Here is a 27,588-nt window from a genome sequence, read left to right as displayed (position 1 = left end):
GCAGGGATAAGGGAATGGAGCTGTCAATAGTCAGTGTGCTGTGCGGTATTAGTGCAGGGATAGGGGAATGGAGCAGTCAGTAGTCAGTGTGCTGTGCTGTATTAGTGCAGGGATAAGGGAATGGAGCTGTCAGTAGTCAGTGTGGTCTGTGGTATTAGTGCAGGGATAAGGGAATGGAGCTGTCAGTAGTCAGTGTGCTGTGTTGTATTAGTGCAGGGATAAGGGAATGGAGCTGCCAGTAGTCAGTGTGCTGTGCGGTATTAGTGCAGGGATAAGGGAATGGAGCTGTCAGTAGTCAGTGTGCTGTGCGGTATTAGTGCACGGATAAGGGAATGGAGCTGTCAGTGTGCTGTGCGGTATTAGTGCAGGGATAAGGGAATGGAGCTGTCAGTAGTCAGTGTGCTGTGCGGTATTAGTTTAGGGATAAGGGAGTGGAGATGTCAGTAGTCAGTGTGCTGTGCGGTATTAGTGCAGGGATAAGGGAATGGAGTTGTCAGTAGTCAGTGTGCTGTGCGGTATTAGTGCAGGGATAAGGGAATGGAGCTGTCAGTAGTCAGTGTGCTGTGCGGTATTAGTGCAGGGATAAGGGAATGGAGCTGTAAGTAGTCAGTGTGCTGTGCGTTATTAGTGCAGGGATAAGGGAATGGAGATGTCAGTAGTCAGTGTGCTGTGCGGTATTAGTGCAGGGACAAGGGAATGGAGTTGTCAGTAGTCAGTGTGCTGTGCGGTATTAGTGCAGGGATAAGGGAATGGAGCTGTCAGTATTCAGTGTGCTGTGCGGTATTAGTGCAGGGATAAGGGAGTGGAGATGTCAGTAGTCAGTGTGCTGTGCGGTATTAGTACAGGGATAAGGGAATGGAGCTGTCAGTAGTCAGTGTGCTGTGCGGTATTAGTGCAGGGATAAGGGAATGGAGCTGTCAGTAGTGAATGTGCTGTGCGGTATTAGTGCAGGGATAAGGGAATGGAGCTGTCAATAGTCAGTGTGCTGTGCGGTATTAGTGCAGGGATAAGGGAATATAGCAGTCAGTAGTCAGTGTGCTGTGCTGTATTAGTGCAGGGATAAGGGAATGGAGCTGTCAGTAGTCAGTGTGGTCTGTGGTATTAGTGCAGGGATAAGGGAATGGAGCTGTCAGTAGTCAGTGTGCTGTGCGGTATTAGTGCAGGGATAAGGGAATGGAGCTGTCAGTAGTCAGTGTGCTGTGTGGTATTTGTGCAGGGATAAGGGAATGGAGCTGTCAGTAGTCAGTGTGCTGTGCGGTATTAGTGCAGGGATAAGGGAATGGAGCTGTCAGTAGTCAGTGTGCTGTGCGGTATTAGTGCAGGGATAAGGGAATGGAGCTGTCAGTAGTCAGTGTGGTGTGCGGTATTAGTGCAGGGATAAGGGAATGGAGCTGTCAGTAGTCAGTGTGCTGTGTGGTATTAGTGCAGGGATAAGGGAATGGAGCTGTCAGTAGTCAGTGTGCTGTGCGGTATTAGTGCAGGGATAAGGGAATGGAGCTATCAGTAGTCAGTGTGCTGTGCGGTATTAGTGCAGGGATAAGGGAATGGTGCTGTCAGTAGTCAGTGTGCTGTGCGGTATTAGTGCAGGGATAAGGGAATGGAGCTGTCAGTAGTGAGTGTGCTGTGCGGTATTAGTGCAGGGATAAGGGCATGGAGCTGTCAGTAGTCAGTGTGCTGTGCGGTATTAGTGCAGGGATAAGGGAATGGAGCTGTCAGTAGTCAGTGTGCTGTGCAGTATTAGTGCAGGGATAAGGGAATGGAGCTGTCAGTAGTCAGTGTGCTGTGCGGTATTAGTGCAGGGATAAGGGAGTGGAGATGTCAGTAGTCAGTGTGCTGTGCGGTATTAGTGCAGGGATAAGGGAATGGAGCTGTCAGTAGTCAGTGTGCTGTGTGGTATTAGTGCAGGGATAAGGGAATGGAGCTGTCAGTAGTCAGTATGCTGTGCGGTATTAGTGCAGGGATAAGGGAATGGAGCTGTCAGTAGTCAGTGTGCTGTGCGGTATTAGTGCAGGGATAAGGGAATGGAGCTATCAGTAGTCAGTGTGCTGTGCGGTATTAGTGCAGGGATAAGGGAATGGTGCTGTCAGTAGTCAGTGTGCTGTGCGGTATTAGTGCAGGGATAAGGGAATGGAGCTGTCAGTAGTGAGTGTGCTGTGCGGTATTAGTGCAGGGATAAGGGCATGGAGCTGTCAGTAGTCAGTGTGCTGTGCGGTATTAGTGCAGGGATAAGGGAATGGAGCTGTCAGTAGTCAGTGTGCTGTGCAGTATTAGTGCAGGGATAAGGGAATGGAGCTGTCAGTAGTCAGTGTGCTGTGCGGTATTAGTGCAGGGATAAGGGAGTGGAGATGTCAGTAGTCAGTGTGCTGTGCGGTATTAGTGCAGGGATAAGGGAATGGAGCTGTCAGTAGTCAGTGTGCTGTGTGGTATTAGTGCAGGGATAAGGGAATGGAGCTGTCAGTAGTCAGTATGCTGTGCGGTATTAGTGCAGGGATAAGGGAATGGAGCTGTCAGTAGTCAGTGTGCTGTGCGGTATTAGTGCAGGGATAAGGGAATGGAGGTGTCAGTAGTCAGTGTGCTGTGCGGTATTAGTGCAGGGATAAGGGAATGGAGCTGTCAGTAGTCAGTGTGCTGTGCGGTATTAGTGCAGGGATAAGGGAATGGAGCTGTTAGTAGTCAGTGTGCTGTGCGGTATTAGTGCAGGGATAAGGGAGTGGAGATGTCAGTAGTCAGTGTGCTGTGCGGTATTAGTGCAGGGATAAGGGAATGGAGCTGTCAGTAGTCAGTGTGCTGTGCGGTATTAGTGCAGGGATAAGGGAGTGGAGATGTCAGTAGTCAGTGTGCTGTGCAGTATTAGTGCAGGGATAAGGGAGTGGAGATGTAAGTACCTTGGCACATAATAGAATGTCCAGAAAGTCCAGGTGTCTCTTCTGCTTGATCTTCTCAAGCTCCGTCTCCTGTGTAAGACATTCTTTCCTCTGGTTAATTACTTTATCTATAATGGAAACATGTGATGTAATAATTGTCTTTTGTAAGAAAACTAAACTATTTGAAATCTTCAGTATTAAATGTAATCTCCAGACTACACAACAAAAGGGGGAATTTATAGGATTCAGAGAACACATTGTAGTAAAATCAGGAGCTTATGGAAGTCATATAAGAGGCACACTGAATGCATTTGTGCGGCCGTCCTCGGTGTGGGGTGAGGCGTACATTTCTCCATCATGGACCCTGTGAACATTACATCACAGTCCATCCTCACACCCCAGTCACTGAAGAAAGGTCTTCACTTTTTCTCTTAAAATTACTGCTGGCTTGAGCTTTAGTGACGGGGTCTGTGATCTGCCCATGACAGTGAGGAGCCTCTGGGCCTGTCTTTATTATATGTGGCTATTTTATTTGCATGATGATAGTTTAGCCAGGGGTACTGCAAGGTAGTAATTGGGGATTTCCCTACCCACACTACCCCCAGCCACACAGGGGTGACATATGCGTATTTACACCATTTGGTTATAAAGACATGAAGAATGAAAGATCTTTAAGTTAAAGTTGCCACACACGTAAAGATTATCTGTCCAATCATCCAGCTATGTGATTGGTTGGAATGAGAAACTGGTAATGTATAGGAGTAACTGATGATCAGCAATTTGCTCCCAAACGTCGGAAAATGTTGTTTGAACAAATTATTTAGATCAAACATTTAACAAACTTGTCTGACGCCATTTTCATCTGTTTTCTGGCATTTAGGAGCAAATTGCTGAACATCAGTTACTCCCATCCGTTACCAGATCTTCATTCCAACCCATCCCTAGTTGGCTGGTTGGGCAGATAATCTTTATGTGTGTACCCAGCCTTAGACTCACCTGTGTGCTCATGTGCTATTCCCAGCGCTCGCCGCCAGCGTCGTCCATGTGGACTCAGGTAGTAGATCAAATTGTTATGATACGGGAAGAAGCGGAACCTGTGATCCACCAGGTAGGATAGCTCATACACAGCTTTAATGTAGTCATTCTCACTGCACAGAGAGGGAAAGCAGTTTTATTCACCAGGGGTCACAGTGTATATTGTTCTCCATGGAGCCCCATAATCAGTAACTGATTTATTTCCCAGCAAAGTGTTGGGAGATCATGAAAACCATCGATACATCCAGCTATTCTGAGAAAATGTTCTGTGCTCAATAAGGGGTGACATAGTAGTGGACAGAATTACAACGACGCACACAAGCTGCACACCATCAGCACACAATCAGCACACAAGCATCACACAAGCTGCACACCATCAGCACACAAGCAGAGCACCATCAGCACACCATCAGCACACAAGCTGCACACAAGCTGCACACCATCAGCACACAAGCTGCACACAAGCTGCACACCATCAGCACACAAGCAGAGCACCATCAGCACACAAGCTGCACACCATCAGCACACAATCAGCACACAAGCATCACACAAGCTGCACACCATCAGCACACAAGCTGCACACCATCAGCACACAAGCTGCACACCATCAGCACACAAGCTGCACACCATCAGCACACCATCAGCACACAAGCTGCACACAAGCTGCACACCATCAGCACACAAGCTGCACACCATCAGCACACAAGCAGAGCACCATCAGCACACAAGCTGCACACCATCAGCACACAAGCTGCACACAAGCTGCACACCATCAGCACACAAGCTGCACACCATCAGCACACAAGCTGCACACCATCAGCACACAAGTAGAACATGAGCTGCACACAAGCAGCTTTGCAATTCTGTCCCTGCTATTATGTTAATACAGCAGGAGGCGTCACACCCATCACGCCTCCTGTATGCATTAATGATCTGAGCTGCATCCACGGACATAGCATCGGATCATCTGCATGAAACCTGGTCGGCTGAGTGATCACAGGGTCACGCAGACCGGCCATCGCAGATGAGGGAAGAGGCCAGGAATTCTCCATCAGCTGATGAAGGTTCTGTCCTCCTCCTTCACCCCCAACGATGGCGACAAGCCTCCATTTTAGGAAATGGAGGCTGTCGTCAATCACTGACAGACTGCTGCCGCTCTATGTGCGAACACGCAGGATCCATACCGCAAACACATAAGCAGTACGGGTCTGGAGCCTGCACAGATTACAGATTATCGTGCACCTGCTCAGTGAGGCCCCATTTACTAGCACAGCAGACAATTTGGTGATTGCTCTTTAAAGATTAATATATAGTGTAGCCAATGCACCAAGTGGTCTTATAGGGTGTTATGCTGAGGTGTCTGTAGTGTGCACCATAGATGTGCATGGGCTGTATGTCTGTACGCAGGGCTGGCCACACCTTCCACATAAGACTACTGACACTTATGGTGTGATGTACTAAGCATCACTTCTGCGATACGGTACATCCCACCTGTCTTCGGGTACATACTGCAGTTCATTACCACAGTATGTACCAGAATTTCGCAAAGGACAGCCCTTCCTATGTATTTCGCAAAGGACAGCCCTTCCTATGTATTTCGCAAAGGACAGCTCTTCCGATAAGAGCCCTCCCGATTAACAGCCATCCCGATTATCAGCCCTCCCGATTATCAGCCCTCCCGATTAACAGCCCTCCCGATTAACAGCCCTCCCGATAAGAGCTGCCCTCCCGATAAGAGCCCTCCCGATTAACAGCCCCCCTGATTAACAGCCCCCCCGATAAGAGTTGCCCTCCTGATTAGAGCTGCCCTCTGCGATGCTGCCGGGCAGAGAGACCTCCGGGTTTATCACCCAGAAGTCCCTCTGGTGTCATTCTGCGCATGTACAGGAGGACGTGGGCCGCGGTGGCTCATAGCAGGGATCCCATCGGATCCCTCCCAGCCAGGAGCGTCCTGATAAGAAGCTCACCTGAAGGTGGCGCTACCTAGCGGGATGAAGCACGGGAATGTAGCGCATTCTGGTGCTTAGCACATTCGGGGAACGTGGTAAAACCGCATTTTTACCTTTAGTACATCCCGCCCTTAGTGGTAAAGTTACTAAAGTGCGGGTTTTTAGAAGTGGAGATGTTGCCCATAGCAACCAATCAGATTCTAGCTATTATCTTCTATAAGGTACTAGTTACATGTTAAGTAGAATCTGATTGGTTGCTATGGGTAACATCTCCACTTCTAAAAACTCTCCCAGTAGTAAATATACCCCTTAGGGCAGTAGCTCGCGGCCGTCATTTGTAGCTCACCTAGCTGCAGTGAAGGGACAAGCCGTGGCTGGTGGCGATTGCCATAGGGCGAGAATCAGGGCCGGATTAAGGCTGGTGGGGGCCCCAGGGCAACTAGATTGTGGGGGGCCCCTTAAAGCTACACGGAGCCCCCCCTTCCCCCTAAGCCTACCGCCCTCTTACCCCAAAAGCCTATTACTTACCTGAATGACGGCGTGCGGGCGTGATCTCCCGGCAGAGCTGCTCCTTTGTCTGCTCATTGGCGTCGCGGACGTAATGTGTCACATGGCGCTGGTGAGAGGACTCGGGAGCCGCTCTGTGGTGCATGCAGCGGCAATGAGCCTCAATCCGGGAACAGGTGCCACTGGACACCCGTTCTCGGCAGGGTCACACCGACCCTGTGTGGGGGCCCCTCTGTGTGTGGGGGCCCAGGGATGACCACCCCTGTGGCCCCCCCCCCTTAATCCGGCCCCGGAGACAATATGTGATGGATTCCAACTGGACATAACAGGAGTTGACTTCATTTGGAGCAAGTGACTCCTGCCGGGCCCTGCCGAAAATCACACAGCAGCCCTGCCCCTGCCTCTGTCTTTTGCTCCTCTGCTGTATTTACCTCCTTAGAGCTGGTAATTAAAAGTGGAATGTGCAACAATATCACTGTATTAATTAAATGCATTGTTTTCAAGGAAACGGTTTTTTCATTTTCATTAAATGATTTTTTGGTTATTAGTTTTTCAAAAATGTTACTAGCTCTTCAGGAGGTTTCATTCTTCGAGTAGCTCACATCCCAATTAAGGTTGGTGGCCACTGGCTTAGAGAGATGGAACGGGGAGGGAACTGGGCGACTATAGACAGAGCACCGAGTATACAATGTCAGTAAGTCCTGCAGGTACCTGACCTCTGGTGTAAAAATAAATAAATAATAACAATACAATTTGTCCCTCTCCCCAAAAGTGACCCAAACCCCTACCTCCCAACATGATCCTCTCCAGGAGGGACAATGCTCTGTTCCTGGACTTCCCTGGTAATTTATGATTGGTGGAGGCTCCAGGGGTGGGGCTGCAGCACAGTCCAATATTCACATAGGGGAGTCACACCAACTGCCAGTGAGTCCCAGCCAGTGATGATTGGCAGCGTGTGACATGACAGTTGGTGTGACTCCTCCCCTATTTGAATTTTGAACTGCGCTGCAGCCCCGCCTCTTACCAGGGAAGTCCAGGACCAGAGCATTGTGTCCCTCCTGGAGAGGGTCATGTTGGGAGGTATGCAAACCCCTATTGCCTCCGTTACTGTGCGGGATCACCCGACAAAAGTGACAAACAGCACCAGACCAGGACAGGCTCAGCGGTCATCTATAACAGGACATGGCATTGGTTCCTCCTGGCTCCTCACTGGGACTGAATAGGGGAATCATGCTGTAAGTGAGCAACCAAAGGTCGTACAGAGCATTGTATAAAATAGATAGAAAAACCTATAATTAGTAATGTAAAGAAATGGGGAAGACTTCCCTGGCCCAGCTGGGAACTTACCGCTAGGAAGGTTATCGGTGGTTGTAACCACTGTCTCGTATTGGGTGATGCAAACAGCGCCCAGACAATAACACTCTCTACCATTCTATAAGATCTGCCCACAAGGTACCAACCTGTCATTCTGGCAGTCGCTGTGGTAACTGAAGGCGCATTTCATGATGGTGTCCAGGGCCATGAGACTGACATGATGGAAGAGCTCCACCGGCTTCTGGTCTGGGACCAGCTTCTCCCATTTATCCTGAAACAAGATATCAATCAGCACATCAGCCTGACGCCCTGGCTGACTACACATTCACATACAGCCAATATTATACCGTATAACATAGCACACAGCCAATATTATACCGTATAACATAGCACACAGCCGATATTATACCATATAACATAGCACACAGCCAATATTATACCGTATAACATAGCACACAGCCGATATTATACCATATAACATAGCACACAGCCGATATTATACCATATAACATAGCACACAGCCGATATTATACCATATAACATAGCACACAGCCGATATTATACCGTATAACATAGCACACAGCCGATATTATACCATATAACATAGCACACAGCCGATATTATACCTTATAACATAGCACACAGCCGATATAATACCATATAACATAGCACACAGCCGATATTATACCGTATAACATAGCACACAGCCGATATTATACCCTATAACATAGCACACAGCCGATATTATACCATATAACATAGCAGACAGCCGATATTATACCATATAACATAGCACACAGCCGATATTATACCGTATAACATAGCACACAGCCGATATTATACCGTATAACATAGCACACAGCCGATATTATACCATATAACATAGCACACAGCCGATATTATACCATATAACATAGCACACAGCCGATATTATACCATATAACATAGCACACAGCCGATATTATACCATATAACATAGCACACAGCCGATATTATACCTTATAACATAGCACACAGCCGATATTATACCATATAACATAGCACACAGCCGATATTATACTATATAATATAGCACACAGATGATATTATACCGTATATAATATAGCACACAGATGATATTATACCATATAACATAGCACACAGCCATTATACCATATAACATAGCACACAGCCGATATTATACCATATAACATAGCACATAGCCGATATTATACTATATAATATAGCACACAGATGATATTATACCATATAACATAGCACACAGCCGATATTATACCATATAACATAGCACACAGCCGATATTATACCATATAACATAGCACACAGCCGATATTATACCATATAACATAGCACACAGCCGATATTATACCTTATAACATAGCACACAGCCGATATTATACCATATAACATAGCACACAGCCGATATTATACTATATAATATAGCACACAGATGATATTATACCGTATATAATATAGCACACAGATGATATTATACCATATAACATAGCACACAGCCATTATACCATATAACATAGCACACAGCCGATATTATACCATATAACATAGCACATAGCCGATATTCTACTATATAATATAGCACACAGATGATATTATACCATATAACATAGCACACAACCGATATTATACCATATAACATAGCACACAGCCGATATTATACCATATAACATAGCACACAGCCGATATTATACCATATAACATAGTAACAGCCAATATTATATCATATAACATAGCAACAGCCAATATTATACCAAATAACATAGCAACAGCTGATATTCTACTATATAACATAGCACACAGCCGATATTATACCATATAACGTAGCACACAGCCGATATTATACCATATAACATAGCACACAGCCGATATTATACCATATAACGTAGCACACAGCCGATATTATACCATATAACATAGCAACAGCCAATATTATATCATATAACATAGCAACAGCCAATATTATACCATATAACATAGCAACAGCCGATATTCTACTATATAACATAGCACACAGCCGATATTATACCATATAACATAGGACACAACCTATATTATACTATATAACATACAGTAGCACACAGCTGATATTATACTATATAACATAGCACACAGCCGATATTATACTATATAGTATAACATAGCACACAGCCGATATTATACTATATAATATAGCACACAGATGATATTATACATCACACAGCAGATATTATACTATACAGCTGACATACTATATATTATCACACAGCTGATATTCTACTATACATTATCACACAGCTGATATTATACTATACATTATCACACAGTTGCTATACTATACAATTTCACACAGATGATATACTATACATTATCACACAGATGTCTGTATCCATGTCACTTTGAAGCCCTCCTGGGCTCTTGATACTGGAAATCTCCCCTGGGGCTGAGGCACAGGAGACCCCTCCTGGGGCTGAGGCACAGGAGACCCCTCCTGGGGCTGAGGCACCAGAGACCCCTCCTGGGGCTGAGGCACCAGAGACCCCTCCTGGGGCTGAGGCAACTCAGACCCCTCCTCTGAGGCTGGCAACTCAGACCCCTCCTCTGAGGCTGGCAACTCAGACCCCTCCTCTGCGGCTGGCAACTCAGACCCCTCCTCTGCGGCTGGCAACTCAGACCCCTCCTCTGAGGCTGGCAACTCAGACCCCTCCTCTGAGGCTGGCAACTCAGACCCCTCCTCTGAGGCTGGCAACTCAGATGTTTCTCTGGGTAGTTGGCAACAAGTGTTTTTCCTGGAGCTGTAGGCTCAAATGCCCTTCCTGGAGCTGTAAAATTAGATGACAATCCTGGGGTTACAAAGTCACTTGCCCTTCCTAGGGCTACAGAATCAAATGCCCTCTCTGGGGTTGGAAAGTCAGATGCCCCTCCTAGAGCTGGCATATCGGACACCTCTGGAGGACGAAACATTGGATACCCATGCTGGGGTGAAAACATCGACTACCACTGCTGGCACTAGAACATCGGACACCACTCCTGGGGTTGAACAGTTGAACACCTCTCTTAAGAGTAAAACATCGCATACATCTCTTGAGGCTGAAACATCGGATGCCCCTGCCGGGACTGAACCATCGCATATCCCCGCTTGGACTGGAACATTGGATACCCTTGTTGGTCATGAATCAGACACTCCTACTGGGGCTGGAACATCGAATCCCTCTCTTGCAGCTGGAACATTTTATGCCCCTATTGGGGTTGGAATATTGGACACCTTGCTTACAGGTAGAACATCAGACACCCCTGAGGCTGCAGGAACAGACTTCTCACTAATTTTGGGAGATCTGAACACTCTCTTTTGATTTCCAAACCTGGAATATGTTGCTTTTGTCACCCCAGTCTTGAACTTGAGTTTCTTTTTGGGCAACGTACTTAGCACCCCTATCCAGAGTGGTGGAAACTGAAGGTGACATTCGAGATGGTTCACTGGCATTAATGCATTAGTGACACTGAGACTTGTCACCATTTCATGATTTGCAGAGGAAACAGTCTTTTAAGAAATGATCAGAACCCCCACAGTAAAGAGAAAGTTGAAATTCTTTGCACCACTGACGTTCAGCCTCTGACAGCTTGGGCCGTGGAGAACTCTGATACTTCTCCCTTTTCAGTACAGAGGAAGAGACCTCAGTTCTTAAGGCTCCTAAATTAGAAAACTCAAGTATATTGAGTTGGGGTCTTATCAGAATTTTCAAGGAATTCCAGTAGAAACTGGGTAATATTGGTTAACAGCTTTTGCAACTGCTCTAACATCTGCCGCAATATACTTGGTGACTGGGAAGTCTGTGAGCAATTGTGAGAAGTTGTTCCTTAACTAAGTTTTTAGTTGTAGATTACCAGCTGGCCAGCCCCTTCCCGAGGATGAACTTTTTTTTTCTTTTATCGCCTGCTGCAGCCTGTGATTAAGACTTGATATTCCTCTAACTGGAATTCTGCAGCACAGGACACAGTACACAGGAACCAGGAGAATACAGCAACTGCAGATATAGGGCCTGATTCAGAGCTGAACGCTTTGACCAGAGCGCTCACTCTGAATCAGGGCCGTCCCAGCTAAATTTAGAGCGGCCTCCTGGCCGCTTGCATAGCTGTGGGTGACAACCCACAGCTTATGCGAGTGGCCAAAAAGATGTTCGCGATGGTCAAAGACCATCGAGACCATTGGGCTTGCGACGAGACCCTGCGGTAGGGTCTCGCTTCCGCAAGCCCAGGAGTGATTTTGGCTCTATCAGAGCCAAAATCACTCCCACTGACATCATTACTGATGTCAGTGGGGCCGGACTCAGACGGTAGGTGTTCCTATGGGAAAGCCTCCGTCTGGCAGTCACGCCCCCGGCACGCCCACCAAAGTGGGTGTGCTATCAATCAACATCGACAGCATGCCCCCTTTGGTGCGAGACCCAGAGCAACGGAGAGCCCGTCGCTATCCGGGTCTTGCGCATGCGCACGACGGAGCTCCCTCCGTCATGCGCATGCGCAGTGGGGCAACATCAACCCGTTTGCGAGCGTCCTTTGCTCGCGAATGGGTCTGAATGATCCCCATAGGTCCATATGATAGTAATGGTTACTGCACAAAGGAGCCACAGAATAGCCGGTAACACGAGGAAGCAACGCATGGCTCTGGCAAGTCCCTGATAGGCTGCTAAGGTCAGCTGAGGCAGGAGCACTCCCACTGGAAGAATGCTGTCAGCTGACATAGTGCATGATGGTAATGCCAGTGCATGGTCTCAAACAAGGTCAGGCAGAAAGCCTGACCTGCGGTAAATGGCAATGTAAGTCACACAAAGAGCAGAGGGTGACCGTATGGTACTACTGTGTGGCATAACCTGAATGGGCTCTGTGTGGCATAACCTGAATGTACTCTGTGTGGCATAACATGAATAGTGTCACAGTCTGTGTAGGTCCTCCTCCCTACCTGTGGTGTCGTTCTTTCCTGAGGTCCTGTCTAGCCTGTTCCATTCTGGCTAGTCTTGATTACCCTAATGAAGCAACAGTGGTTGCACCTGGGAACTATGGCCCTGATTCAGAGCCGGACGCTCTGACCAGAGCGCTCGCTCTGAATCAGGGCCCACCTCCATAAATATGGAGCGTCCTCCTGGACAGCATATACGAGCGTGCAGGATGATGGTCGCGATGGTCTTGACCATCGCGACCATCGCCACTGCGAGCAGAAGCCTGCGGTTGAGTTTCTCAACCGCAAGGCCAGGAGTGATTTTGGCTCTATCAGAGCCAAAATCACTCCCACTGACATCACTAGTGATGTCAGTGGGGCCGGCTTCTGACGGTAGGCATTCCCTTGGGAACGCCTCCGTCTGGCAGGCACGCCCACCAAAGGGGGCGTGCTGTCAATCAACATCGACAGTACGCCCCCTTTGATCAGACACTATGAGCGAGCTCCCTCCGTCGTGCGCATGCGCAGTGCAGACCATCGACCCACTTGCGAGCGGACAGCCGCTCGCGAGTGGGTCTGAATCAGGGCCTATGTTTCTATATCCTCAGAGCTGTGCAATCAGGGCCAGGTCATCTAGTCTATCTCTGTGACTGTGCGCCAAGGTTCCCATTGCCAAAGTTATCTCTGCTTGTTACCATCTTGGATCCTGGCTCACTGCAGCCAAGGGTCTCACCTGCTTCCCTGTGTGAGTAATCAGGGCCATTATTATTATTCCTTAAGCTGCACACACACAACAATTTTGTTACCAACGATTTTATGAACGATTTTCTGACAGAATTTTCAAAGTGTAATGAACGATTTTTTTGAACTACAAATGATTTTTGCATATTCCCTTAATGAAAATCATTCAATTGGTCAGTCTTACTGAACTACAAACTACAAATGTGAACGCTCATGAATGATAATCGTTCATCGTTTTAACTCAGAAAGTGAACGACTTTTTTTCAACGATAAGCGATATCGTTCAAAAAATCGTTGTGTGTGTATATGCACCTTTACCCTGCACCAACTGGCCAGGACTTGTTTATTTGCATTCCAATTCCTCTGGATTTATTATCAGCTGTTACTACACCTACCTCACTCCTCTGTACCTGTTTTGCATTTGCTACCTTGGACTTTAGTGTATCCAGTCCGGGTCCAGCCAGTATACAGTACCTGTACTCACAATGCCAGGGTACCTGTATTCACATTGCCTGTATACCTGTACTCACATTGCCTGTATACCTGTACTCACACTACCTGTATACCTGTACTCACACTGCCTGTATACCTGTACTCACACTGCCTGTATACCTGTACTCACACTGCCTGTATACCTGTACTCACATTGCCTGTATACCTGTACTCACACTGCCTGTATACCTGTACTCACACTGCCTGTATACCTGTACTCACACTGCCAGTATACCTGTACTCACACTGCCAGTATACCTGTACTCACACTGCCAGTATACCTGTACTCACACTGCCTGTATACCTGTACTCACACTGCCTGTATACCTGTACTCACACTGCCAGTATACCTGTACTCACACTGCCAGTATACCTGTACTCACACTGCCTGTATACCTGTACTCACACTGCCTGTATACCTGTACTCACACTGCCTGTATACCTGTACTCACACTGCCAGTATACCTGTACTCACACTGCCTGTATACCTGTACTCACACTGCCTGTATACCTGTACTCACACTGCCAGTATACCTGTACTCACACTGCCTGTATACCTGTATTCACACTGCCTGTATACCTGTACTCACACTGCCTGTATACCTGTACTCACACTGCCAGTGTACCTGTACTCACACTGCCTGTATACCTGTACTCACATTGCCAGGGTACCTGTACTCACACTGCCTGTATACCTGTACTCACACAGCCTGTATACCTGTATTCACACAGCCAGTTATATTCCCATTTGTAGCTCAGTGACTGCTCATCAATATCAGCAAACAGAACTGTGTCTGTGGGGCCTATTCATCAACACTAAAATAACGTTTTTAAGGACATTTTCCTTAAATAACGTTATTTTGGTATTCATGAACAGACTTAACACAGGAGATATCACAGATATCTCCTTGCTAAGTCCCCCTGCGTTAATTTCCACACTCCCCATACATTAGTACATTACTACATTAGTATGGGGATATTAGTACATTAGTACATTAGTATGGGGATATTAGTACATTAGTACATTAGTATGGGGATATTAGTACATTAGTACATTAGTATGGGGATGTGGAAATTATGGTATTCATCAAATTCCGAAAATTATAAATTTTCGGAATTTGATGCAGTAACTATTCGCCACTGTGAGGTGGCGAATAGCAGAATCCACTTACCTGTATCAGCGTGTGCAGGTCCCCCGACGAGTCCCTCCGGCGCTCTGCTCCGTCCTCAGGCTCCGGAGGCTGGTCTGTCATGTGTGCTCCCCAGCAGAGCACAAGAAAGTTTAGAAAAAGAAAAAATTATTATTTTTTTTTTCTAATCTGTCATGTGGTCTGCTGGGAAACCACATGACAAACCAGCAGGACGGAGCCGGAGGCTGCTGCGCGGACAGGTAAGTCGGGGGGGGGGAAGGTGAGCGGAGGGGGGAGGGGGGTGGGGGGGTCGGGGGGGGGGTACGAAACTTACCGCATCTGGGGTTAAAAACACCAAGTGTTAAATGCACAAAGTGTGATTACATAACAGTTAATCAAACATTTATCCTGCATGAATATGGACTAATCATCTGTTTATTTCATTTCATCCCTCAGGTATGTGACTGTCTCATCTTGCTTATTGCACCGATATTCTGCATAGAACCTCATGCATGCAATCGTTTGTGGATTCAAATGTATGTGACTGTCTCATCTTGCTTATTGCACCGATATTCTGCATAGAACCTCATGCATGCAATCGTGTGTGGATTCAAATGTATGTGACTGTCTCATCTTGCTTATTGCACCGATATTCTGCATAGAACCTCATGCTTGCAATCATGTGTGGATTCAAATGTATGTGACTGTCTCATCTTGCTTATTGCACCGATATTCTGCATAGAACCTCATGCTTGCAATCGTGTGTGGATTCAAATGTATGGGACTGTCTCATCTTGCTTATTGCACCGATATTCTGCATAGAACCTCATGCTTGCAATCATGTGTGGATTCAAATGTATGTGACTGTCTCATCTTGCTTATTGCACCGATATTCTGCATAGAACCTCATGCTTGCAATCGTGTGTGGATTCAAATGTATGTGACTGTCTCATCTTGCTTATTGCACCGATATTCTGCATAGAACCTCATGCTTGCAATCGTGTGTGGATTCAAATGTATGTGACTGTCTCATCTTGCTTATTGCACCGATATTCTGCATAGAACCTCATGCTTGCAATCGTGTGTGGATTCTAATGTATGTGACTGTATCTCTTGCATAGATTTTTTTTTTCTCTTCCTGTATAGTCTGTATTGGTCAGTGAAGCATAGTTTATGGTATATATCTTGCCTGGTTTTTGCTCCAACTCAGAGCAAGTTATCTCCTTTGATCAGCAGGCCAATTGAGTCAGTTGTAGCCTGTCTTAATCAAGGGATACCACTCCTTATATTCAGTCTAGGGGCAGCTGGGGCTGTTTGCAGCTGGGGTTAAAAACACCAAGTGTCAAATGCACAAAGTGTGATTACATAACAGTTAATCAAACAGTTGAACAAACATTGACCAACATCTAAGGTAATTTCAGATTAAGTTACCATTACTTTAAAATTTGTCTAAAAAAAACAAACCTAAAACTCACCATGTACTACACATTTCTTTTTTTCAACTCCCTCCTTTGTATTTTCTCTAAGGATATAACATCCCTAACTCTCCCGGCATCTCCCCTCTCTGGGCACACTGCCGCCCTATTCAGTCACTCACCTCCTCTAAAAACTAATGAGATTTCTTTTCATCAAAAATTGACTATTACAGCCTCATTGTGTCACTATAAAATTTTTTTACACACCTACAACTATATCTACTTCTCCATCCTCCTGCTTTTATTATCTGGTGACATATCACCAAATCCAGGTCCCTCACACGGACAGCGGATTTACTATGGAATAAATATCCTGCAAACCTCACATGTCTCCCATCACCCTCCAAATCAATAAATGTGCCTTATATAATTCACACTTCATCATAACTTATTATTTTACATCTGAACATCTCTTTACAGTAACTACTTTCACCAATGTCTACATTTACCTGAGACTGCTGGGTCACACGTTAACCAAACTCTCTAAATAGCCCTTCATGAAGTGGCTTCAGCTACCCGTAAGACTTCACATACACTGATATAACAGCCATGGCTTTCCACAGACACCTACATATACTGTCACATACACTGATATAACAGCCATGGCTTTCCACAGACACCTACATATACTGTCACATACACTGATATAACAGCCATGGCTTTCCTCAGACACCTACATATACTGTCACATACACTGATATAACAGCCATGGCTTTCCACAGACACCTACATATACTGTCACATACACTGATATAACAGCCATGGCTTTCCCCATACACCTACATATACTGTCACATATACTGATATAACAGCCATGGCTTTATACTAGGGGTGTGCACCGGCCACTTTTCGTGTTTTGTGTTTTGGTTTTGGATCTGGATCTTTCTTCGTGTTTTGGATCTGGATTGGTTTTGCCAAAACCACCCTTCCGTGTTTTGGGTTCTGGGTTTTGTGTTTTGGATCTGTATTTTTTTGAAAAAAAGCATAAAAACAGCTAAAATCACAGAATTTGTGGGTTTTTCTGCTCCTATGCTATTATTAACCTCAATAACCTTAATTTCCACTCATTTCCAGTCTATTCTGAACACCTCACACCTCACAATAGTGTTTTTATGTCCAAAAGGTTGCACCGAGGTAGCTGGATGACTATGCTAAGCGACACGAGTGGGCGGCACAAACACGTGACCCATCTAGGAGTGACACTGCAGTGGCAGGCAGGATGGCAGTTAGAAAAACTAGGCCCCAAACTGTACATAATGCAAAGAAAAAAAGAGGTGCAAGATGGAATTGTCCTTGGGCCCTCCCACCCACCCTTATGTTGTATAAACAGGACATGCACACTTTAACAAATCAATCATTTCAGCGCCAGGGTCTGCCACACAACTGTGGCTGAAATGATTGGTTCGTTTGGGCCCCCACAAAACAAGCTGGCAATTAATGTGTCCCTGCACAAACTGGCTCTACGGAGGCAAGATGTCATCCTCATCCTCCTCATCCACCGATTCCTCACCCTCTTCAGTGTGTACATCCTCATCCTCACAAAGTATTAACTCGTCCCCACTTGAATCCACCACCACAGGTCCCTCTGTACCTTCTGGAGGCTGGTCTCCCTGGAAGAGCTGATAATTCATTTTGATGAACATCATCTTCTCCACATTCTGTGGAAGCAACCTCCTACGCCTTTCGCTGACAAGGTTCCCGGCTGCACTAAACACTCTTTCGGAGTACACACTGGAGGGGGGGCAACTCAGGTAAAATAGAGCCAGTTTGTACAGGGGCCTCCAAATTGCCTCTTTTTCCTGCCAGTACAGGTATGGACTGTCTGACATGCCTACTTGGATGCTGTCACCAATGTAATCCTCCACCATTCTGTCAATGGTGACAGTATCATATGCAGTGACAGTAGACATGTCAGAAATTGTTGCCAGGTCCTTCAGTCCGGACCAGATGTCCAAACTTGGTCCTGCCTGCCCTGCATCACCGCCAGCGGGTTGCTTAGGATACCTAAGTTTTTTCCTGGCAGCCCCAGTTGCGGGAGAAAATGAAGAAGGAGCCGTTGACGTGTCACGTTCCGCTTCAGCTGACAGTGTGTTCACCAGCAGGTCTTTGCACCTCTGCAGGCTTGTGTCGGCCGGAAAGAGAGACACCACATAGGCTTTAAACCTAGGATCGAGCACGGTGGCCAAAATGTAGTGGTCTGATTTCAACAGATTGACCACCCTGGAATCCTGGCAAAGCGAATGAAGGGCTTCATCCACAAGTCCCACATGCCGAGCGGAATCGCTCCATCTTAGCTCCTCCTTCACTTTCTCCAGCTGCTTCTGCAAAAGCCTGATGAGGGGAATGACCTGACTCAAGCTGGCAGTGTCTGAACTGACTTCACGTGTGGCAAGTTCGAAGGGCTGAAGAACCTTGCACAACACGGAAATCATTCTCCACTGCGCTTGAGTCAGGTGCATACCCCCTCCTTTGCCTATGTCATAGGTGGATGTATAGGCTTGTATGGCCTTTTGCTGCTCCTCCATCCTCTGAAGCATATAGAGGGTTGAGTTCCACCGCGTCACAACCTCTTGCTTCAGGTGATGGCGGGGCAGGTTCAAGAGTGTTTGCTGGCGCTCCAGTCTTCGGCACGCAGTCGCTGAATGGCGAAAGTGGCCAGAAATTTTTCGGGCCACCCAAAGCGTCTCCTGCACGCCCCTGTCGCTTTTCAGAAAATTCTGCACCACCAAGTTTATTGTGTGAGCAAAACATGGGACGTGCTGGAATTTGCCCAGATGTAATGCCCGCACAATATTGGTGGCGTTGTCAGATATCACAAATCCCCAGGAGAGTCTAAGTGGGGTAAGCCACTGGGCGATGATTTCCCTCAGTTTCTCTAAGAGGTTGTCGGCGGTGTGCCTCTTACTGAAACCGGTGATACACAGCGTAGCCTGCCTTGTAACGAGCTGGCGTTTCTGAGATGCTGCTACTGGTGACGCTGCTGCTGTTGCTGCGTAAGGTGATACATCTACCCAGTGGGCTGTCACAGTCATATAGTCCTTAGTCTGCCCTGTTCCACTTGTCCACATGTCCGTGGTTAAGTGGACATTGTGTACAACGGCATTTTTCAGGACACTGAGGACACTTTTTCTGACGTTTCTGTACAGTCTCGGTATCGCCTGCCTAGTGAAGTGGAATCTAGACGGGATTTGGAACCGGGGACACACTACCTCCATCAATTGTCTAAATCCCACTGCACTAATGGCGGATACCGGACGCACGTCTAACACCAACATAGCAGTCAAGGCCTCAGTTATACGTTTTGCTTCAGGATGACTGCTGTCGTACTTCATCCTCCTCGCTAAGGACTGTTGGAGGGTCAATTGTTTAGTAAAAGTAGTGGTGTTCCTACTTCCTCTCTGGGATGATGAACGACTCCCAGCAGCAGCAGCAACAGCAGCAGCGGCAGCAGTAGGCGTAGCAATGCAGGATCCTCCGGAGGAATCCCGGATAGGAGAGTCAGTCATGCCAGTGATATGGCCTGCAGGACTACTTCCGATCCTGACTAAGGAGGAAATTGACGAGGAGGGAGTTGACGGTGTGGTTTGCAGGCGCTTGGATACAACAGGACAACGGGATTTAGGTGTCCCTGGACTGCTTACGGTCTGAGCCAAAGTTTCTGAACTTGACAGTAACTTTTTATGAACGCGCTGCAGGTGCCGTATAAGGGAGGATGTTCCTAGGTGGTTGACGTCCCTACCCCTACTTATTTCACCTTTACATATGGTACATATGGCAAGACAGTTGTTGTCCGGATTTGGATAGAAATATTGCCAGACCAAAGAGGTGGAATGTTTGGTCTTCTGCCCAGGCATGACCGTGATGGGCTTTTTCATCCCACGGACAACAACTGTCTCCCCCGGAGCCTGATTTAAACAAACCACATCACCATCAGAATCCTCCTCGCCAACTTCCTCCTCAGCGCCAGCTACACCAGTATCCTCATCCTGTTGTACTTCAACAGTGACATCTTCAATTTGCATATCAGCAAGTGGACTGTGGGTGCTCCTTTCAGCACTTGCAGGGGGCGTGCAAATGGTGGAAAGAGCCACCTCTTCCCGTCCAGTGCTGGGAAGGTCAGGCATCGCAACCACCACCACACTTGGACTCTCTTTGGGGATTTGTGATATCTTCTTAGAAAGCACAGTTCTTCGCTGTGCTTTTGCCAGCTTAACTCTTTTGATTTTTTTAGTGGGAGGAGTGCTTCCATCGTCATGTGAAGCTGAACCACTAGTCATGAACATACTAGGGATCGACCTTAGCCGTTCCTTGCCACTCCGTGTCGTAAATGGCATATTGGCAAGTTTACGTTTCTCTTCAGCTGATTTAAATGTCTTTTTCAAGGTCATTTTCCTGAACTTTGCCATTTGGGATTGTATGTGCCCTCTACTATGACATTGGGCATCGGCCTTGGCAGACGACGTTGATGGCATGTTATCGTCTATGTCATGACTAGTGGCAGCAGCTTCAGCACTAGGAGGAAGTGGTTCTTGATCTTTCTCTATTTTATTTTTATCGGAGAAAGTTTGGTCCTCCATTTATGTTATATCGATTTGATATATACGTGCGGCTAAACACAGAAAATAAATTTTTTTTTGGTTCGGACTGGAGTGTACTTTGTGGGTTACAGCACCCTTTAACGGTCAAGCCAGCCGGCCCTTTACTTATGACACAGGCGCACTCTTGGCACTACTTTGTTGATGCACGTGCGGCTACTGCGCACACAATTCACAAACACAGAAAATAATTTTTTTTTGGTTTGGACTGGAGTGTACTTTGGGGGTTACAGCACCCTTAACGGTCAAGCCAGCCGGCCCTTTACTTATGACACAGGCGCACGCTTGGCACTACTTTGTTGATGCACGTGCGGCTACTGCGCACACAATTCACAAACACAGAAAATAATTTTTTTTTTGGTTTGGACTGGAGTGTACTTTCGGGGGTTACAGCACCCTTAACGGTCAAGCCAGCCGGCCCTTTACTTATGACACAGGCGCACGCTTGGCACTACTTTGTTGATGCACGTGTGGCTACTGCGCACACAATTCACAAACACAGAAAATAATTTTTTTTTGGTTTGGACTGGAGTGTACTTTCGGGGGTTACAGCACCCTTAACGGTCAAGCCAGCCGGCCCTTTACTTATGACACAGGCGCACGCTTGGCACTACTTTGTTGATGCACGTGCGGCTACTGCGCACACAATTCACAAACACAGAAAATAATTTTTTTTTGGTTTGGACTGGAGTGTACTTTCGGGGGTTACAGCACCCTTAACGGTCAAGCCAGCCGGCCCTTTACTTATGACACAGGCGCACGCTTGGCACTACTTTGTTGATGCACGTGCGGCTACTGCGCACACAATTCACAAACACAGAAAATAATTTTTTTTTGGTTTGGACTGGAGTGTACTTTCGGGGGTTACAGCACCCTTAACGGTCAAGCCAGCCGGCCCTTTACTTATGACACAGGCGCACGCTTGGCACTACTTTGTTGATGCACGTGCGGCTACTGCGCACACAATTCACAAACACAGAAAATAATTTTTTTTTTGGTTTGGACTGGAGTGTACTTTCGGGGGTTACAGCACCCTTAACGGTCAAGCCAGCCGGCCCTTTACTTATGACACAGGCGCACTCTTGGCACTACTTTGTTGATGCACGTGCGGCTACTGCGCACACAATTCACAAACACAGAAAATAATTTTTTTTTTGGTTTGGACTGGAGTGTACTTTCGGGGGTTACAGCACCCTTAACGGTCAAGCCAGCCGGCCCTTTACTTATGACACAGGCGCACGCTTGGCACTACTTTGTTGATGCACGTGCGGCTACTGCGCACACAATTCACAAACACAGAAAATAATTTTTTTTTTGGTTTGGACTGGAGTGTACTTGGGGGTTACAGCACCCTTTAACGGTCAAGCCAGCCGGCCCTTTACTTATGACACAGGCGCACGCTTGGCACTACTTTGTTGATGCACGTGCGACTACTGCGCACACAATTCACAAACACAGAAAATAATATTTTTTTTGGTTTGGACTGGAGTGTACTTTCGGGGGTTACAGCACCCTTAACGGGTCAAGCCAGCCGGCCCTTTACTTATGACACAGGCGCACGCTTGGCACTACTTTGTTGATGCACGTGCGGCTACTGCGCACACAATTCACAAACACAGAAAATAATTTTTTTTTGGTTTGGACTGGAGTGTACTTTCGGGGGTTACAGCACCCTTAACGGTCAAGCCAGCCGGCCCTTTACTTATGACACAGGCGCACGCTTGGCACTACTTTGTTGATGCACGTGCGGCTACTGCGCACACAATTCACAAACACAGAAAATAATTTTTTTTTTGGTTTGGACTGGAGTGTACTTTCGGGGGTTACAGCACCCTTAACGGTCAAGCCAGCCGGCCCTTTACTTATGACACAGGCGCACTCTTGGCACTACTTTGTTGATGCACGTGCGGCTACTGCGCACACAATTCACAAACACAGAAAATAATTTTTTTTTGGTTAGGACTGGAGTGTACTTTCGGGGGTTACAGCACCCTTTAACGGTCAAGCCAGCTGGCCCTTTACTTATGACACAGGCGCACGCTTGGCACTACTTTGTTGATGCACGTGCGGCTACTGCGCACACAATTCACAAACACAGAAAATAATTTTTTTTTTGGTTTGGACTGGAGTGTACTTTCGGGGGTTACAGCACCCTTAACGGTCAAGCCAGCCGGCCCTTTACTTATGACACAGGCGCACGCTTGGCACTACTTTGTTGATGCACGTGCGGCTACTGCGCACACAATTCACAAACACAGAAAATAATTTTTTTTTTGGTTTGGACTGGAGTGTACTTGGGGGTTACAGCACCCTTTAACGGTCAAGCCAGCCGGCCCTTTACTTATGACACAGGCGCACGCTTGGCACTACTTTGTTGATGCACGTGCGACTACTGCGCACACAATTCACAAACACAGAAAATAATATTTTTTTTGGTTTGGACTGGAGTGTACTTTCGGGGGTTACAGCACCCTTAACGGTCAAGCCAGCCGGCCCTTTACTTATGACACAGGCGCACGCTTGGCACTACTTTGTTGATGCACGTGCGGCTACTGCGCACACAATTCACAAACACAGAAAATAATTTTTTTTTTGGTTTGGACTGGAGTGTACTTTCGGGGGTTACAGCACCCTTAACGGTCAAGCCAGCCGGCCCTTTACTTATGACACAGGCGCACGCTTGGCACTACTTTGTTGATGCACGTGCGACTACTGCGCACACAATTCACAAACACAGAAAATAATATTTTTTTTGGTTTGGACTGGAGTGTACTTTCGGGGGTTACAGCACCCTTAACGGTCAAGCCAGCCGGCCCTTTACTTATGACACAGGCGCACGCTTGGCACTACTTTGTTGATGCACGTGCGGCTACTGCGCACACAATTCACAAACACAGAAAATAATTTTTTTTTTGGTTTGGACTGGAGTGTACTTTCGGGGGTTACAGCACCCTTAACGGTCAAGCCAGCCGGCCCTTTACTTATGACACAGGCGCACGCTTGGCACTACTTTGTTGATGCACGTGCGGCTACTGCGCACACAATTCACAAACACAGAAAATAATTTTTTTTTTGGTTTGGACTGGAGTGTACTTTCGGGGGTTACAGCACCCTTAACGGTCAAGCCAGCCGGCCCTTTACTTATGACACAGGCGCACGCTTGGCACTACTTTGTTGATGCACGTGCGGCTACTGCGCACACAATTCACAAACACAGAAAATATATTATTTTTTTAGCACTTGGGGGGAGCACCCCTGATGGACAGAGCACCCCCTGGACAACACTACAGCACTCCTTTAGGACTGGGACACTGCACAAGACTTTGGAGTGGACACAGCCCCTATGGAGAACTGACTGCACAACACAGTCCAGCCAGCCCCTATGGACTTTGAAGTAGTGGACACAGCCCCTATTAACAACAGCAGCACAGCACAACACAGCCAGCCCCTATGGACTTTGAAGTAGTGGACAACAGCAGCACTACACAACACTACACTACACAGCCCTAACTCCCACCCTCCCTCTTCACTGTCCACAGCCGAGTGAGAAAATGGCGCCGACGTGTGTACCTTATATAGGATCCAAAACCCGCGAGACTCGGAAGGCGGGAAGATGACGTTTTGCCTCGATTTCAGATCCGAGTCAGGCGGGAAAAGTCGAGCCTGACTCGGATCGGACTCGGATCGGGGGGGCTCGGGGGGGTTCGGATTTCAGAAATCCGAACCCGCTCACCCCTACTTTATACAGACACCTACATATACTGTCACATACACTGATATAACAGCCATGGCTTTATACAGACACCTACATATACTGTCACATACACTGATATAACAGCCATGGCTTTATACAGACACCTACATATACTGTCACATACACTGATATAACAGCCATGGCTTTATACAGACACCTACATATACTGTCACATACACTGATATAACATCCATGGCTTTCCCCATACACCTACATATACTGTCACATACACTGATATAACAGCCATCGCTTTATACAGACACCTACATATACTGTCACATACACTGATATAACAGCCATGGCTTTATACAGACACCTACATATACTGTCACATACACTGATATAACAGCCATGGCTTTATACAGACACCTACATATACTGTCACATACACTGATATAACAGCCATGGCTTTCCCCATACACCTACATATACTGTCACATACACTGATATAACAGCCATGGCTTTATACAGACACCTACATATACTGTCACATACACTGATATAACAGCCATGGCTTTCCCCATACACCTACATATACTGTCACATACACTGATATAACAGCCATGGCTTTATACAGACACCTACATATACTGTCACATACACTGATATAACAGCCATGGCTTTCCACAGACACCTACATATACTGTCACATACACTGATATAACAGCCATGGCTTTCCTCATACACCTACATATACTGTCACATACACTGATATAACAGCCATGGCTTTCCTCAGACACCTACATATACTGTCACATACACTGATATAACAGCCATGGCTTTCCTCAGACACCTACATATACTGTCACATACACTGATATAACAGCCATGGCTTTCCACAGACACCTACATATACTGTCACATACACTGATATAACAGCCATGGCTTTCCCCATACACCTACATATACTGTCACATATACTGATATAACAGCCATGGCTTTATACAGACACCTACATATACTGTCACATACACTGATATAACAGCCATGGCTTTATACAGACACCTACATATACTGTCACATACACTGATATAACAGCCATGGCTTTATACAGACACCTACATATACTGTCACATACACTGATATAACAGCCATGGCTTTATACAGACACCTACATATACTGTCACATACACTGATATAACAGCCATGGCTTTCCCCATACACCTACATATACTGTCACATACACTGATATAACAGCCATGGCTTTATACAGACACCTACATATACTGTCACATACACTGATATAACAGCCATGGCTTTATACAGACACCTACATATACTGTCACATACACTGATATAACAGCCATGGCTTTCCCCATACACCTACATATACTGTCACATACACTGATATAACAGCCATGGCTTTATACAGACACCTACATATACTGTCACATACACTGATATAACAGCCATGGCTTTCCCCATACACCTACATATACTGTCACATACACTGATATAACAGCCATGGCTTTATACAGACACCTACATATACTGTCACATACACTGATATAACAGCCATGGCTTTATACAGACACCTACATATACTGTCACATACACTGATATAACAGCCATGGCTTTCCCCATACACCTACATATACTGTCACATACACTGATATAACAGCCATGGCTTTCCACAGACACCTACATATACTGTCACATACACTGATATAACAGCCATGGCTTTCCCCATACACCTACATATACTGTCACATACACTGATATAACAGCCATGGCTTTCCCCATACACCTACATATACTGTCACATACACTGATATAACAGCCATGGCTTTCCCCAGACACCTACATATACTGTCACATACACTGATATAACAGCCATGGCTTTCCTCATACACCTACATATACTGTCACATACACTGATATAACAGCCATGGCTTTCCTCATACACCTACATATACTGTCACATACACTGATATAACAGCCATGGCTTTCCTCAGACACCTACATATACTGTCACATACACTGATATAACAGCCATGGCTTTCCACAGACACCTACATATACTGTCACATACACTGATATAACAGCCATGGCTTTCCCCATACACCTACATATACTGTCACATATACTGATATAACAGCCATGGCTTTATACAGACACCTACATATACTGTCACATACACTGATATAACAGCCATGGCTTTATACAGACACCTACATATACTGTCACATACACTGATATAACAGCCATGGCTTTATACAGACACCTACATATACTGTCACATACACTGATATAACAGCCATGGCTTTATACAGACACCTACATATACTGTCACATACACTGATATAACAGCCATGGCTTTCCCCATACACCTACATATACTGTCACATACACTGATATAACAGCCATGGCTTTATACAGACACCTACATATACTGTCACATACACTGATATAACAGCCATGGCTTTATACAGACACCTACATATACTGTCACATACACTGATATAACAGCCATGGCTTTCCCCATACACCTACATATACTGTCACATACACTGATATAACAGCCATGGCTTTCCCCATACACCTACATATACTGTCACATACACTGATATAACAGCCATGGCTTTATACAGACACCTACATATACTGTCACATACACTGATATAACAGCCATGGCTTTATACAGACACCTACATATACTGTCACATACACTGATATAACAGCCATGGCTTTCCCCATACACCTACATATACTGTCACATACACTGATATAACAGCCATGGCTTTCCACAGACACCTACATATACTGTCACATACACTGATATAACAGCCATGGCTTTCCCCA

General features: G+C 46.3%; 1 protein-coding gene across 1 annotated transcript in view; it reads right to left on the bottom strand.

The window, feature by feature from the left end:
* LOC148474691 (cytochrome P450 4B1-like) overlaps positions 1-27,588 on the bottom strand; it is a 211,998-nt gene that overhangs the window by 139,862 nt on the left and 44,548 nt on the right. Inside the window, exons 5-7 of the mRNA XM_088458236.1 lie at positions 7,816-7,940; positions 3,861-4,012; positions 2,886-2,992 (exon numbers count right to left, since the gene is read on the bottom strand). Coding sequence (XP_088314362.1) covers positions 2,886-2,992; positions 3,861-4,012; positions 7,816-7,940 — 384 coding nt within the window. The remainder of the gene's footprint in view (positions 1-2,885; positions 2,993-3,860; positions 4,013-7,815; positions 7,941-27,588) is intronic.

This window comes from Taudactylus pleione, unplaced genomic scaffold (genome assembly GCF_031769625.1).
Source record: "Taudactylus pleione unplaced genomic scaffold, aTauple2 ptg000819l, whole genome shotgun sequence".
Lineage (NCBI taxonomy): Eukaryota > Metazoa > Chordata > Amphibia > Anura > Myobatrachidae > Taudactylus > Taudactylus pleione.
This window is presented reverse-complemented; position numbering and strand designations above follow the sequence as displayed.